We start from the raw sequence: 16,960 nt of genomic DNA on the forward strand, positions 1-16,960 counted from the left end.
GATAGTTCTGCGGGATCCCTGGGTGGCGCAGCGGTTTAGTGCCTGCCTTTGGCCCAGGGCGCGATCCTGGAGACCCGGGATTGAATCCCACGTCAGGCTCCCGGTGCATGGAGCCTGCTTCTCCCTCTGCCTATGTCTCTGCCTCTCTCTCTCTCTCTGTGTGACTATCATAAATAAATAAAAATTTTTTAAAAAATAAGAAAAAAAAGATAGTTCTGCTATTTTTTTTTAAAGATTTTATTTATTTATTCATGAGAGACACAGAGAGAGAGGCAGAGACACAGGCAGAGGGAGAAGCAGGCTCCATGCAGGGAGCCCGATGTGGGACTCGATCCGGGGTCTCCAGGGTCACACCCCAGGCTGCAGGCAGCACTAAACCAATGCGCCACCAGGGCTCCCCAATAGTTCTACTAACACTTGTTTTGAGAATGTGAATTTGTTCGGACACAGCAGACATATTAGGGAGCAATTTGGGCATAATGTGGTTTGTGTTTACTTATGTACAACTTTGTCCATGAGAAACACTAGCTAAGTTGTACCCAGCTGGACTGAGCCATGGCATGTAGGAATACATACACATGTGCCCCTCAAACATCTGCTGGCCCCTGCAGCTTCCCAGGTGTGTTATAAGCCACACCTAACCACATCTTCTGCTATGCTTTCCCATCCGATTACCTTCCTGCCACTTCCTAGTGGATCACAAACTGTCACCTACCTACCTCCCTGACACCCAATTCTACATGCAAACTTCAAGTCTTTTTCAAGATGAAGTGCTATATTTATTGCAGTAGTTAGGTATTTCTTAACCACCTAACAGGTATAAAAACTGACCATTTTGATTACATTCCTATCCTTAAAAAAAGAAAAATTTATCACGGACAAAGTGTTTGAGTGTTATGTTCCTAATCTCATTTTTCCTGTAAGCTGTGTATTTCTATTGTCTGCACATTTTGCACTGTGCAGCCATTTTTAGGAATCCATAAGTTGTATTACAGATGAAGTAATATGGTTATCAAAATATTAAACAAGGTTATGATATAATAATATACACTGTTTTTAAGTTTTATTCAAGTAATCTCTATACCCCACGAGGGGTTCAAACTCACTGCCCCATGATCAAGGCTGCAAACTCCACTGACTAATCCAACCAGGTGCCCCCTTACACTTTTTTTTTTTAATTTTATTTATTTATTTGAGAGAGAGCAAGAATATGAAGCAGGGAGGGGGCAGAGGGAGAGGAAGAAGCAGACTCCCCACTGAGCAGGGAGGGCAAAGCAAAACAGGACTCAATCCCAGGACCCTGGGATTATGACCTGAGCTGAGGGCAGTCAGATGCTTAACCAATGAGCACCAAGGTGCCTTTGTACTCTTCATTATTAAAGCATTAAATAATAAGACCTAGCAGCAAGTCTACTATTTTGTAATTTTGAGGTAGTGCTAAGTTATAAAGGATATTTCAAGATATGTGCAATAACTATCATGTGATATGAAACCATCTGTACTCTCTATTAGGAACAAAGTCATGGGTGTTACATACTATTATGGCTTGTTTCCTATATTCATAATTAAAGGAAGTGGTAAATTTCAATTAGAGATTAGATTAAAATAAGCTTATGTGTTATTTCTATTACTATCAAAATTTATGGATCCCTTGAATTCTATTCAACAAAGTCTGATTAAAAATCTCTGCCCATGAATGCCCGGGTGACTCAGGGGTTGAGCGTCTGCCTTTGGCACAGGTCATGATCCCAGGGTCCTGGGACTGAGTCCCACATCAGGTTCCCCACAGGGAGCCTGCTTCTCTCTCTGCCTATGTCTCTGCCTCTCTCTATCTCTCATGAATAAATAAAATCTTAAAAAAAAAAATCTCTGCCCAACAAATCCATAGAGAAAAACAGTAGATTAATAGTCACCGGGAGCTAGGGAGAGGGAATGGCGAGTGACTGCTAATAGGTACAGAGGTTTCTTTTGGAATGATGAAAATGTTCTAAAATTGGATTGTTGTGATGGTTGCACAACTTTGTAAATATACTAAAACCACTGGATTGTGCATTTCACATGGAAGAACATTCACATGGTGTATGTATATTATATCTCAATAAAGCTGTTTACAAAAAAATGTTACAAACACTTAAAAACACTTTCTGCCCCAAAGTAAATAAATTACTTCACTAATGCTTCAAAGAGTTTGTTGAGGAAAAAAAAAAAAAAAAAAAACTTCCCAGAAAACACCACACAGTCCATCAGGGTTTCCACTTTGAAAAGCTTATATGGCATACATGGTATATAAACTATTAAAAATCACTATTTCTGGAGCCCATTATTCTTGAAGGTAATCTTTGAAACCACCTATTGAAGCTCATGGCAATGAGCGTGCTGATTCTAAAATGGTTAATGTTCTTGGGACACCTGCCTGCTTCAGTCAGTAGAGTGTGGGACTCTTGATCTCTGGAGTTGTGAGTTTGAGCCCCAAGTTGAGTGCAGAGATTACTTAAAAATAAAATCTTTTATTTTTTTTAAAAGATTTTATTTACTTATTCATGAAACACACACACACACAGAGAGAGAGAGAGAGAGAGAGGCAGAGACACAGGCAGAGGGAGAAGCAGGCTCCATGCAGGGAGCCCGATGTGGGACTCGATTCCGGGTCTCCAGGATCACACCCTGGGCTGAAGGCGGCACTAAACTGCTGAGCCACCCGGGCTGCCCAAAAATAAAATCCTTTAAAAAGGGGCACCTGGGATCCCTGGGTGGCGCAGCAGTTTAGCGCCTGTCTTTGGCCCAGGGTGCGATCCTGGAGACCCGGGATCAAATCCCACATCGGGCTCCCGGTGCATGGAGCCTGCTTCTCCCTCTGCCTGTGTCTCTGCCTCTCTCTCTCTCTCTCTCTGTGTGACTATCATAAATAAATAAAAATTTTTAAAAATTTATAAAATAAAAAATAAAAAAATAAGAAATAAAAAGGGCACCTGGGTGGCTCATCTGGGTAAATGTCTGCCTTTGGCTCAAGGTGGCAATCTGGGGTCCTGGGATCAAGCCCCACATTGGGCTTCCTGCTCAATGGGGAGTCTGCTTCTCCCTCTCCCTCTGACTGATGCTCCCCTTGTTTGCTCTCTCTCTTTCGCTCTGTCAAATAATAAATTAAAAATTTTTTTAAATCTTTTAAAAAATAATAGTAAAATAAGTGGTTAATGTTCTGGTTTCAAATCATCTGTGTCTGATGGAAACAGCTTCATGGAACTCTGAATCTAATAAAATACCAATATAATGGAGAGCTAAGCAAGCAATGACACCAGAAAGCATTTCATTGAACAAGGCAAGGATGTTCACTCTCACTTTGTTATTCAGCATTGACATGGAGGTCTTAGCCAGAGCAATTAGGTAAGAACTTTTTCTTATAACCTAACATAACCTAAAGATTAGAAAGATTAGTTTCCTATAATATAACCTAAAGATTAGAAAATCTTTATTCACAAATAACATGATTGTCTATGTAGAAAATCCTAAGAATCTACAGAAAACCTACCAGAATAGGTGAATTTAGTTAAGAACAATTTACAAAAGTCAACTGTAGTTCTTTATACCATCAGCAGATAATTAGTGATAAATAATAAGTACCACATATAATAGCATCAATAAACAAAATAACAGGAATACATTTAACAAAAGATGTGCAAGACCCCTATAAAAACTACAAAATATAGTTAAGAGAAATGAAGGAAGACCTAAATAAATGGAGATATACTCTTTTCAAAATGTCAATTTTCCCCAAAGTGATCTATAAATTCAATGAAATCACATTATCAGAATGTATTTTTGTAAAAAAAAAAAAAATGACAAGTTGACTCTAAAACTGCCATGGACCTGCAAAAGATCTAGGATAGAAAAAGCAATTTTGCAAAAAAAAAAAAAAAAAAGAGAGAGAGAGAAAGAAAAAAAGAAAAAGTAGAGCATGTATACTACTTGATTTCAAGACTTTCTATAGTCACATAATCAATAGTGTGGTATAAGAACAACCAGATCAATAGAACTGATCGGAGTCCAAAAATAGACCCCTGCATACGCAGTAAACTGATTTTCAACAAAGTTGCCAAAAGTAATTTAACAAGAAAGGACACTCTTTTCACAAATAGTGCTGGAACTAGATATCTATGTGAGGAAAAATGAACCTGATCCTTATTTCATACCATCTGCAAATATTACATTGAAATAAACCATAGACCTAAAGAGGACTTTAAAACTTTCAGGAGGAGAAAATATTCACACCCTTGGGGTAAATTTCACAGGATACAAAAAGCATCATTTGAAAAAAATTGATAAACCAGACTTCATCACAATTTTACATTTCTGCTCTTCAAAAGACACTTTAGAAAATAAAAAGGCAAACCAGGGATCCCTGGGTGGCGCAGCGGTTTAGCGCCTGCCTTTGGCCCAGGGCGCGATCCTGGAGACCCGGGATCGAGTCCCACATCGGGCTCCCGGTGCATGGAGCCTGCTTCTCCCTCTGCCTGTGTCTCTGCCTCTCTCTCTCTCTCTGTGACTATCATGAATAAATAAATAAAAATTAAAAAAAAAAAAAAAGAAGTGAAAAAAGGCAAACCACAAACTGGGAGAAAATAGTCCCAATATATCTGACAAAAGACAAAAGCTGTGTGTGCAGACTATATTAAGAACTCTTACAATTCAGTAACAGAGGGAACAATTCAAATTTAAAATAGGCAGAAGTCTTGCACAGACACTTCACAAGAGAAGATATGTGAAGAGCCAATAAGCACATGAAAAGATGCCAATCATTATGTTATCAGGAAAATACAAGTTAAGCAGCAACCAGATGCCACTTCACATTTACTAGGATGACTCTTATCCAGCTGACTGACAAAAACCAAGTGCTGCTGAAGACACATAGCACCTGCAACTGTGGCAGGGATACAAAGGGTGTGAACACCTTTAAACACTGTATGGTGGTCTATTAAAAAGTTAAATATATTAAAACATGTTAATTTAAAAAGGCTTATATAAAAATGTTCATAGCAGCTTTATTCATAATAAGCCCAAACTGGAAACAATCCAAATGCCCCATCAACAGGTAAAAAGATAAACTGTGGTCTACTCATACAACGGAATACTAATCAGCAATGAAAAGAAGTGAAGTACCAACACATACATTGTCATGGATGAATCTCAATTCTATTGAAAGAAGCTAGACAAAGTGTACATACTATATGACTGCATTTATGTTAAGTTCTAGAATAGGCAAAACTATTCTCTCATGATAAAAATCAGATCGGTAGTTCCCTGGGGTGGGTGTAAGGTGGGGCGGGGGTTCACTCCAAAGAACATGAAGGAATTTTCTGAGGTGATGGAAATATTCTGTATCTTGACTGGGGTATTGGTTACACGAGTGTATATACATTTATTTAAACTTACTGAACTAGTGATCTGTACTAGTTTTCTTCTTTTTTAAGATTTTATTTATTTATTCATGAGAGACACAGAAAGAGGCAGAGACACAGGCAGAGGGAGAAGGAGGCTCCATGCAGGGAGCCTGATGTGGGATCCAACCCCAGGTCTCCAGGATCAGGCCCTGGGCCGAACGCAGGTGCTCAACCGCTGAGCCACCCAGGCATCCCTGTACTAGTTTTCATTAAAGAATAAGTACACAGGCATTAAAGTCTATAGACAAAGTTGATTTTAAAAGAAGTATTTCAGAGTTCTTATAGATCTTTTTTAATTTAGTTCTTTATTTTTTTTTAAAGATTTTTTAATTTTTTTGTGAGACACAGAGACAGAGAGAGACGCAGAGACACAGGCAGAGGGAGAAGCAGGCTCCATGCAGGGAGCCTGATGTGGGACTCGAACCCGAGACCCTGGGATCACAAATGAGCCAAAGGCAGACGCTCAACCACTGAGCCACCCGGGTGCCCCTAATTTAGTTCTTTAGTCAGGGATACAAAAGAGTTTAGTTTAATGGCTTTCAAATATCTTTATGCACATAGCATGCCCAAGCAATGCACCTGAACTCTTAAATATAAAGCATCAGCTCTAAGCTCTTACTCTGCAGATTGGGAAAATGGAGCCCAAGTATCCTGATTTCAAGTTCAATATTGTTTTCACTATTTATGTTAAGGCTATAAAATCCACAAAGCAACTTATATTAGTGCTATTGAAATGTTACTGTGCTCAGAAAAAGCAATTAAAATTAACAATGAGAACACTCCCTGAAGAAATGATAGATTTAAAACGACTATTCTGCAATTCCTAATGAAATATCAGATCTAAGTAATAATAATCAAAGAACATTAAAATCATTAAGTGAACTTTACAATATAAGAGCTCAGGCTGACAAACTCTTGAATTTCTGATCAAGCTTTACTTCCACAAATGGCACAACCAGATATTTGGGTCCTCCTAATATGACGGAATAGGCAGCAGAAAACATCGCCAGTGAAGTAGTGATGCCAAAGCAAACAAAAACCCCAAATGATCCCAAGTCTCATCAAGTCACTAGATCTAAATACCAGTTCCTAGGAATCATGGATGGTAGAGGAATGTGTTAAATTAACAGTGAAGACATGTAGCAAGATCCAGAATGTGGGAAATTCTATAGGACACATGACCCAATGTTTCTTCCACAAATAAATGACATTAAAATGAAGAAGAAGAAAGAGGAGGAAGTAAGAAGGAAGATGGGGAAGGACTGGTCAGTAATAAACTTTTTTATTTTTATTTTTTCAAGTTTATATATTTTTTTTACTAATCTCTATACCCAACATGGGGCTCAAACTCATGACCCTAAGATCAAGAGTTACATGTTCTTCCAACTGAGCCAGCCGGGTATCCCTTAAGAGAGAATTTATTTTTTTTTTAATTTTAAGATTTTATTTACTTATTTGAGAGAGAGAGAGAGAGCACATGCATGCGCGCATGCACATGAGTGGGGGATGGGGAGGAGAGGGAGAGGAACAAGCAGATTCCCTGCTGAGAAGGGAGCCTGACATAGGGCTTGATCCCAGGACCCTGAAATCATGACTTGATCCGAAGGTAGACGCTTAATCCAATGAACCACCTAGGTGCCCCATTAAAGGATACATCCCTGGACGCCTGGGTGCTCAGTGGTTGAGCATCTGCCTTCAGCTCAGGGAGTGATCCTGGGCCCTGGGATTGAGTCCCACATCAGGCTCCCTGCGAGGAGCCTGCTTTTACCTCTATGTCTCTGCTTTTCTCCCTGTGTCTCTCATGAATAAATAAAATCTTAAAAAAAATTTTTTTTTAAATAAAATGCTAATAAGAAAACAAGTATGGATAGGGGCAAGATCAAAACAGCAGAAAGCTGAAGGTCTGTAATTGTAATATTCTACTTCTGTATTTAAAATTTTCTATAGTAAAATGTATATTTTTTATATCCCCAAGAATTTATATTCATATGCCCAGGCAATTAGAAAGAGGAAGTCTGGGTACAGTGACATTTGAGTGTGATTTTCCCCTCATCTTTAAAAACCAGTGTGCTACCTCTCTGCCTCAGAGACATAAAGGATCTTTCCTTCTAATAGAAAGGGATGGTCAACCAGTGATACTTGTAAATGAGTACTCAGTGGAATATTCAGATACACAGATAAGGTCAAAAGAAAAGTAGCCACATACATTTCTGGCACTGCTCCTGAGACTCTCAGAACTGATGGGGAGCAGAGTACTCAGCTCCAGGTCTGTCACCATCTGGCGAGACTCTGCCAGCAAACGCTGAAGCTTGCTTGTGGGCGAAAAGTCATCCTGGGAAGACAGCACAATGTAAGTAAGAGATCAGGAAGCATTTTTAAATGTTTATAGTTACAAGTACAATGTTATAAACACAAATATTAACAACCCATTAATATTTCTCTGACTTTAGGTATTTACATATCAAAGCAGGACATTAAAAACTAGAATAACCAAATTCCATTTATTTCTTAGACCCTATTTAGCAAGGGGCACCTGATGGCTCAATTGGTTGAGCATCCAACTCTTGTTTTTGTTTTAAGATTTTATTTACTTATTCATGAGAGACAGAGAGAGAGAGAGAGAGGCAGGGACATAGGCAGAATGAGAAGCAGGCTTCATGCAGGGAGCCCGGAATTCGATCCCGGGACTCCAGGATCACGCCCCAGATCAGGCTCTGCACTCAACATGGAGCCTGCTTCAGATACTTTCTCCTTTTTTTCTGCCCCTCCCACTTGTGCTCTAATAAATAAATCTTAAAAAAAAAAAGGAACTACTTGGCTAAATAATTTGACTTCAACAGAACTTACAACTAATTAACAGTCATGTGATAAAAATCACATGATAGGTAAGCTAGGCTGCCTGGCTGCCTCAGTAGGTAGAGCATGTGACTCTTGATCTTGGGGTTGTGAATTCGAGCCCCATACTGGATTTGGAGATTAAAGATAAAATCTTAAAAAAAAAAAAAGGTCGCCTGGGTGTCTGCCTTCAGCTCAGGTCATGATCCCAGCATCCTGGGATCGAGTCTTGCATCGGGCTCCTTGTTCAGTAGGGAGACTGCTTCTCCCTTTCCCTCTCCCACTCCCCCTCGTGCTCTCTGTCAAATAAATAAATAAAATCTTTAAAAAGTATCTAGACTAATTTTTTCATTAAGGAAAATTAATTCTAGGGGCACCTGGATGGCTCAGGCAGTTAAACATCTGACTGTTGATCTCCACTCAGGTTTTGATCTCAGGGTTGTGAGTTCAAGCTCCGCATTGGACTCCACACTGGTAGTGGAGCCTGCTTAAAAAAAAAAAGTTAATTCTAATTTTCCAGGAACAAAGATGATCCCTACTGACCTAGAAGATACCTGTGTGCACATGCACAGACACACACTAAATATATATGTATATATGACAATGTAAGCATGCAATGTCATATTTTGCCTCAGAAAAATAGGTACAGACATTGAAAAAGGGTAACTAACACCTGAAATGATACCCACAATGAATAGGGATCCTATTCATCAAACCTATGCTCCTTTGGAATTCCTGCCCACGAGTTTCTCCTCCCATTCCCAGGCAATACTCATATGTTTTGTCACTAGAGGCTAGTTTGCATTTTGTAGAATTTTATATAAACACGTTCAAAATTTTGTCTATCTGGCATCTTTCATTCAGCATCATTATCTTGAGATTTACCCATGTTAGGTATTCATAAGTGATTTATTCCTTTTTTATTCCTGAGGAGTACTCCATTGCATGGATACACCACAGTTTGTCTACCAATTAATGTGTATTTGGATTGTTTCCAGTTTTCCAGCTAATACAAATAAAGCTGTTTAAATATTCACGTGCAAGTTTCTGTATGACATGTCTCCATTTCTCTAGGAGTAGAATAGTTGGAATATGGTAGGTGTATATATAACTCTTTAAGAAACTACCAAAGTGTTTTCCCAAGTGAATTTTTCCACCACCAGTGAATGAAAAGTCCCTGTTGCTCCAGATTCGAGTCAGCACTTGGTACAGTCAATTTTTAACAAAGAGAACACTCATCAGGTACCCATTAGGAGGCCAGGCCCAGCAGTATCACATTTAGACCAAGCAACTGTAATGTTATTATTGTATATTTGCACATAAGAAATCAAGGCTCAAAGAAAGTAAATTACTTTACTCAGGTCATTGAGCAAAGACAAAGCAAGACAAGGATTTGAACTCGGAACTGTTTCAAACCCCATTGTCTTCCCCCAAAGAACACCCAAAGTAAGTTCATCTGAACTTATTTCCTCTGTGAAAGAGCTGCAATGAAGATCCTGTTTATGGTGAACACACTGACTGGCTCATTCATGATAGTAGCAATGTACTAACAACCCCACTGACCGTAGGAGGGGTGTGAGCAAACTGGTTTATTCAATCAATGGACTACATATCAACAATCAAAACTAAGTCTTCAAGTATCAAATGTCACAAAATATTCAGAGTTAGGAAAAAATCACATTGTAAAAGGACAGAGATAGTAGTTTGACCACCTATGTATATTTTATTTAAGATTTATTTATCTGAGAGCATGCGTTTCTGTGTGTGAGAGCAGGGCAAGGAGCAGAAGGAAAGAATCTCAAGCAGTCTCCCCACTGAGTGCAGAGCTCCATCCCATGACCCTGAGGTCACCCTCAGGGTGACACTGAAATCAAGAGTGGGATGCTTAACCAATTGAGCCTCCCAGGCGCCCCCATTTATGTACATTTTAGGCACAAAACAACACTATGTAGTGCTTAAATATATGCTTTTTATATAGTAAAAGTATAAGAACAAGCATGAATGCAACATCAGAATAATTATTAGTTGGAGACGGTGGGGAAAACAGTGCTTGGGACTACCACTTTCTCTGTAACATTTCTTAAACAAGAAAAATAAAGCAAATATGGCAAAATATAAACATGTTAGATTTGAATGTAGGTGAACATTGCTTGTTATAGCCTTCATTTTTTATGTTTAAAATATGTGTTAAAATAAAATAAAATAAAATAAAATAAAATAAAAAATATATCTACAAATCACCTAGAAGACTGAGGGACATTTTGCCTAGAGTCAATCCATAGGATAATATTTTAAGGAAACAGGACGGCAGCCCGGTGCCCCAGCAGTTTAGCACCGCCTTCAGCCCAAGGTGTGATCCTGGAGACCCGGGATCGAGTCCCACGTCGGGCTCCCTGCATGTTGCCTGCTTCTCCCTCTGCCTGTGTCTCTGCCTCTCTCTCTCTCTCTGTCTCTCATGAATAAATAAATAAAATCTTAAAAAAAAAAAAAAGAAACAGAAGGAAACTCTGACTTTGGTTAAATGGTATCAAAATACCGTAATTAAAAAAACAAAAACAAAAAACCAACTGAAGAATGACCAAAATTAAGCACACTAAAAGCAGTTACAGAAGAATTAAAAGTATGTTGGGGAGAAGTCTTGCTTGAATAAGCTGGGTATTTCTCCCATCCAAGTACTAACCAGGCCCAACCCTGCTTAGCTTCCAAGATCAGACGAGATCGGGCACATTCAGGGTGGTTATGGCTGTAGACAAGCTGGGTATTTCTTTCTTTTTTTTCTTTTTAAAGATGTATTTATTCATGAGAGACACACAGAGAGAGAGAGAGGCAGAGACACAGGTAGAGGGAGAGTCAGGCTCCCCGCAGGGAACCCGATCTGGATTCCAGAACCACACCCTAAGCCAAAGGCAGATGCTCAACCCCTGAGCCACCCAGTGTCCCAAGCTGGGTATTTATAAGCAAAATACAAACCTTCTCACTGGACAATGGTGTCTCTTTGTTGAATAACAAAATCTTAGATGAGTTCTTTACATCAGAAGAGGGCTCTGTCTCTATTAATTTCTCATCCTCTCTTGTGACAGATTTTGAAGAACCCAAACAGTGGGAATGCTGGATGGCAATTAGCTCACTATAAATAATAAAACGAAACAGAAACAGACATCTTAAAAGGGTATCAAACATATATCACCAACATTCTTATACTTAAAAGTATCTCAACAGGATAAAAAAAAAAAGCTGTTTTTCTTTTTAATGAAGAAGCTCCAGTTTGAGTAGAACATTATAGATTTGAGTAGAATACTTGAGTAGAATATTATAAATTGATGCATACCCTTTGCAGTATTAAATCAGAATTATCAGTTAAAGGGTTGACAACAGAATAGAGAATTTCCCTCCCCCTTCCAAAAACAAGAAAACAAAAAAGAAGGTTCAAGAGACAGGATCATCCAAAAGGGAGGACACAGGTTAAACTTGTGAAAATTTTTGAGTTTTTGTTTTGTGAAGCTGGTTTTTGCTAATGGTTTTTAAAAGTCCTTTTGTGAAAGTAGAACAGCACTGTGTGGCTGTTAATTCTTCTATAGATCCTCAGTATCAGAGAACAGACACATATAGCCAAGCTTCTGGGTAAATTATTAAAGTGTGGGCTCAAAGTGGAGGGAATCACAAAAGCTGTTCTGGAACAGACCAGAGGCACTGGAGCCTCTTCCTCCCGTGTTCCCTATATTTGAAGGCTGCCATGGCTTCTCCCTCTACAGCTAAACCCTTATTTATCAAATGGAAGGGTGGTACAAGTGTGAGCATTTTAGTTTGATAATAGAACAGGTACACATTCAGTTCTTATAATCTAAGGAAATATAGGAAAACATAATTATCTTTTCTATTTAATCACGTATTTGTCATGTGATGTCTCGGCATGTGCCTCTGCTGGCAGGCAATGGTCGTTTCGATTATTTCAGGCTGGTGAGGTCAAAAGGGTCTTGAAACAAAACTCCAAATTTAATTTGAATTTTTTCATATGATTTTTAAATGACTCAGGCTTCTCAAAGGGCCAAAGAAAAATCCAAATAATGAAAATACCATAAAGAAATTTTATTTTTTTTTAAAGATTTTATTCATTCATTCATGAAAGACACAGAGAGGCAGAGACACAGGCAGAGGGAGGAGGAGCAGGCTCCATGCTAGGAGCCTGATGTGGGACTTGATCCTGGGAATCTGGGATCATGCCCTGAGCCAAAGGCAGACACTCAACCATGGAGCCACCCAGGCGTCCCCAGAAAGAAATTTTAATCACAAAGTCCTATGAAAGTCAGTGTGATGATTAAAACAAGGTTCTCAATATAGCAACTTTGTCCTCTCTGTAATTTACAATTGAAGAGCCTGGTTTTATTTAAAAATAGCAGACATTATTATAGCACCCCTCAACCACGAGATTCGGCAATTCTAACAAGATGAGCCTCACTATTGCAGTATATGCTAATAACTAATCCATTTTCTTCTCTTAAAAAAACTATTAACTTCCACCAGCTTGTTATATACAAATAGTCTTTTTCTTGCATGATTAAAAAAAAAAAGTCTGGGAATTATAAAGTTAACTCAAAGGCAGAAGCAGTTGGATATGTAAATATGCCAATGGGGTAGGGGATATATGGTGGGGAGGTGGCTGGCAAAATTCTTATCTGGGATCTAGGGAATGTGATCTCTGCAAAGACAGCTTATCAATTCACATTGGATCCAGAGTTGAGGAATGCCCCAGAGCAACATTCTACTCTGTAAAGTGACCCCACTGTTAGTTTAAAAAAAAAAGAAAAACATATTTGCCCAACTCATGACAACTAGCCTTGTTTTCAAACAAAACCTTTGCCTCAGAAGCTGTCTGAGGTACAAACTTTTCACTGGACTCTAATACAGTCTCTATACAATCAAAAACTCAACAGTCTACATGCCGATGAAGCTGATAAAGAGAGTAACCAGTCTGTCTCAAACACGACTTCTGTTTACAAACAGTGCTTTCCGTTGAGCAGTGCCTACACAGTAGCTACTGGAGCCCTTTCTACTTCCCATCATAGCGTGTGGACTCCCTGGGTTTTGTTTTTTTTTTTTTAATATTTTATTTATTTATGACAGATACAGAGAGAGAGAGAGAATGGCAGAGACACAGGCAGAGGGAGAAGCAGGCTCCATGCACCGGGAGCCCGATGTGGGATTCGATCCCGGGTTTCCAGGATCACGCCCCGGGCCAAAGGCAGGCGCCAAACCACTGCGCCACCCAGGGATCCCTCCCTGGGTTTTGACCAATGCGAATCATTACTAACCTCGTGGAGGAGTTGTATTTCCTTCCACCGGCACTTTCTGAACAAGTACACACAGATTTGTGGCGAACAATTCTTTGTACTTTAGAAGGCTTGAAAATGCTCATCCACTCCATGTCAGACATGTGGCCCGGAGCTTCAATGATGAAGTTACTTGGGTGGCAGCACTTGGATTCATACATGTCACTCTCTCCCAGACAGGTTTCATTTTTATGGCAACAGGAGACTCCAGATCTTTCTATGTCATCTTGACATTCAACATCCAGCCTTTCCGGTTGTTTTGAACCAGAACAGTTGGCCAGGCCCAGGTACACATTGACATCATGCCACTGTTTCTCATCAGATAATGATGTTGATGTTTCGGAGAGTTGTTTCTCTTCATTCTGAATCCCGATCCCATTACCTTTTGGTGACTTTGCATGGATCTTGCACAATGTTCTTTGGTTTTCAGGTTCGACTGGCATTTTTCCTCCCAGAGACCAAGACTTTTGCTTCTCCAGTAAGTCTTTTGTAAATACAGATGAGATAGCAATTACATTTTTTTCCCCAAATGAGGTATTACCCTGTTGTTTCTTCTCTTTGCACACCTCACAAGAGCCCCTGTCTGGCTGATTTTGCTGAACCAACATGGTCTCAAATTTTGGATGTTTCATCAATGACTTCTGATTTTTCTCCCTCTTAATATCGACTTTTGGGCGGTGATTCTCAAGGTCTGACAAACACATGTCTCTGCTATGGTGGCAGCACAAAAAACCAGAAGTTATAAGATACACTTGATACTGTCATTCTAAATATTTTACCCAAACCTCATTTGTTGAGCTAAATCCTACCTATCAATATCCATTTGTCTGAAATGAAAACATAAGGGAGAATATGTATTCTTTTTTTCAGAGCCAGATTTCAGCCTGACTTCAGGGAAGTCTCTCTGACCAGCAAGCCTACACACACTCACTTTCCCCTTCCCCTCAACTCCCTCCGTGCTTATTGCCTCTACTGCACTCCTTGTTTTACTATGTGAGTTATCTACTTAATCACACAGCAAACTTCCATTATGACTATACTGTTCACTAACTTTCGTGCACATATCCTGTATTTTCAATAGACTCGTTAAGTTTCTTAATACGTAGAGGCATTTTTAATTCTTCCAGAACCATAGGATAGCCTTTCACAGACAGTAAGTGTTCTGTAAATACTTGTGGATTGTTGTTATTTCCCTAATTCCACCGTTACTGTTACTGTTTCATAGTAAACAGAGGTAAACCCAGCACTTAAAGGGGACAGAGATTCAAGGGTCAGAGATAAAGTGCCAAATGCATCTACCATACTGCATTCATGACCACCCCAGATATCTGCTGGATTTATTTATATGGCGATATCTTCAAGCTGATCTAAAGTAAGGATGATAGGTGTGCATAAAATGAAAATTAATAATATACACAAACGTGATAAAACTTTTAATCAACTGTCTTCATGTCACATATATTCAGGTATTCTCCTCTGGAGAGTTCTGACCCCTCAGAGAACTCACCCCTTACCTTCTGGAAGGGCACAAGTCATTTTAGACTCTTTAAAGAGAGAGTTCACTCATCCAGCCCAGCGCCTCCCAGGGGTAAGAAGTACAAAACAGGGAAAAACCAGTATGATAGGGCTTTTGCCTGTAAGAGCACTCTGGACTGGTGTGGTGTATACCAGCAGGGATTGCAGCCGGGACATAAAGCATGAGTGTGATGCCCCCCCAGCAGAAGGCTTCGAGAGAAGAGTAAAGCAAGCACAGCAGTCACACTGTCTGTAGCAACAGATGCTCCTTCCAGCGGCTCCTGCAACTACTAACAACCAGGCAAAGGAACTACGGGCAGCCAACCTTTGTGGTTTCATGGTCACACCTAGTGGCTTGGGAACTTCCCTAATTCCTGTCACACTTCTGCTTGGAGAAGAAGACTAAATTTAACTGTAGGATAGTTATATGCCTGTTAAATTAAACCACACCTCATATATTTATATTTTAACTTTACAGAAACCAATTTAATTCACACACTGTTTTTAATAGGTAAGAAAATGTGTCTCCTTCTATTAACAAGGAAAACGGGAAAATCAAGGTAAAAGCAGAGATCACCCTCAGCTAGCTGAACTCCCAATTACAGTTATTTATACCCTTGTTGGTAATATTTCTCTTGGGCAAGTACCACGTCCTATGTATCTTTATTCTCCCCATTCCTAGCCCAGTGAGTGCTAAACACTAAACTCCTGAGTGCGCATGAAAATGACTCACCTCTGTGATTTCTTTTTTTTTTTTAATTTTTATTTATTTATGATAGTCACACAGAGAGAGAGAGAGAGAGAGAGAGAGGCAGAGACACAGGCAGAGGGAGAAGCAGGCTCCATGCACCGGGAGCCCAACGTGGGATTCGATCCCGGGTCTCCAGGATTGTGCCCTGGGCCAAAGGCAGGCGCCCCACTGCTGCACCACCCAGGGATCCCACCTCTGTGATTTCTACTTGAGCTCAAAGCCTTGTACACACACAACAGATACAAAAATAAGACTAATGAATTTCTTCTATCAAGTGGCTAAATCAGGATCATGCCTAAAATTCTAAGATCAGGTCTCCCGGGATTATAATGACAATTACTAGCTCATATATATTGATTCCCTACCATATAGGGAATAATAGAAGATTCTGGCCCATAGTAAGTACTTAATAAATAGACTGGATGATAAAATAAAACATAAGATCATACTAATAGCATCTTGCTAAGATTACCTGGACTCCAGAACCTTTGATTCCTCCATCTTTGAGTCATAGATCTGTATTAATTCCTGAGAATTTTCCACATTAAAATTAAGAAACTGCAGATCACTCTGTTGTTTTACATAAATCTGCCGTAGATATTGATAAATCAATAAGATGTGACAACAAAACTATATAGAGCCAACATTGAAATGCTAAAACAGATCAGTGATAAATATGCTAAATATGTTTGCTTTTATTTTTCCTATGTGAGCACTCAGATTTCTTAGTATAACTAATTTCTAAGCCTTTCATTATCATAAGCAAGACCCTATCAGCAATGCTAAATATGATATACCTTTAATGTAGTTAGGATTCCAAAAGCACCATAAACAAAAATTGAAAGACACACACTTTTCCTAATTTGATGTTTGCTTATAAGTGCTTCCCAAATAGTAAGAGCAGTATAACTAGGGACATACCTGTCTGAGATTATGCAGTTCTGCATTTGTACGTTCTTGCTTTGACTTTGCAATATCAAGTAACTCATCTTTCCTTTTTTCTCTCTCTGCTATTTAAGAGCAAATATTAAAATATTTTCATCAGCCATATCAACACAAAACTCTTCATTTCCAAAAATTTAATGTTTCAGTACCAT

General features: G+C 39.2%; 1 protein-coding gene across 13 annotated transcripts in view; it reads right to left on the reverse strand.

Moving 5' to 3' along the window:
* The window catches only part of CCDC62 (coiled-coil domain containing 62), a 40,552-nt gene that overhangs the window by 5,932 nt on the left and 17,660 nt on the right, over positions 1–16,960 (reverse strand). For 10 of the 13 annotated variants that reach the window (XM_077875415.1, XM_077875414.1, XM_077875409.1 and 7 more), the window contains 5 exons: positions 16,785–16,873; positions 16,336–16,451; positions 13,580–14,308; positions 11,241–11,397; positions 7,642–7,767 (listed from right to left, as the gene is read on the reverse strand). In XM_077875415.1, the coding sequence (XP_077731541.1) occupies positions 7,642–7,767; positions 11,241–11,397; positions 13,580–14,308; positions 16,336–16,451; positions 16,785–16,873 (1,217 nt within the window). Of the gene's footprint in view, positions 1–2,969; positions 3,127–7,641; positions 7,768–11,240; positions 11,398–13,579; positions 14,309–16,335; positions 16,452–16,784; positions 16,874–16,960 lie in introns of those variants that run through there. The other 3 variants (XM_077875410.1, XM_077875408.1, XM_077875412.1) reach the window with 2 other exon arrangements.

Source organism: Canis aureus, chromosome 27 (genome assembly GCF_053574225.1).
Source record: "Canis aureus isolate CA01 chromosome 27, VMU_Caureus_v.1.0, whole genome shotgun sequence".
NCBI classification, from domain to species: Eukaryota; Metazoa; Chordata; class Mammalia; order Carnivora; family Canidae; genus Canis; species Canis aureus.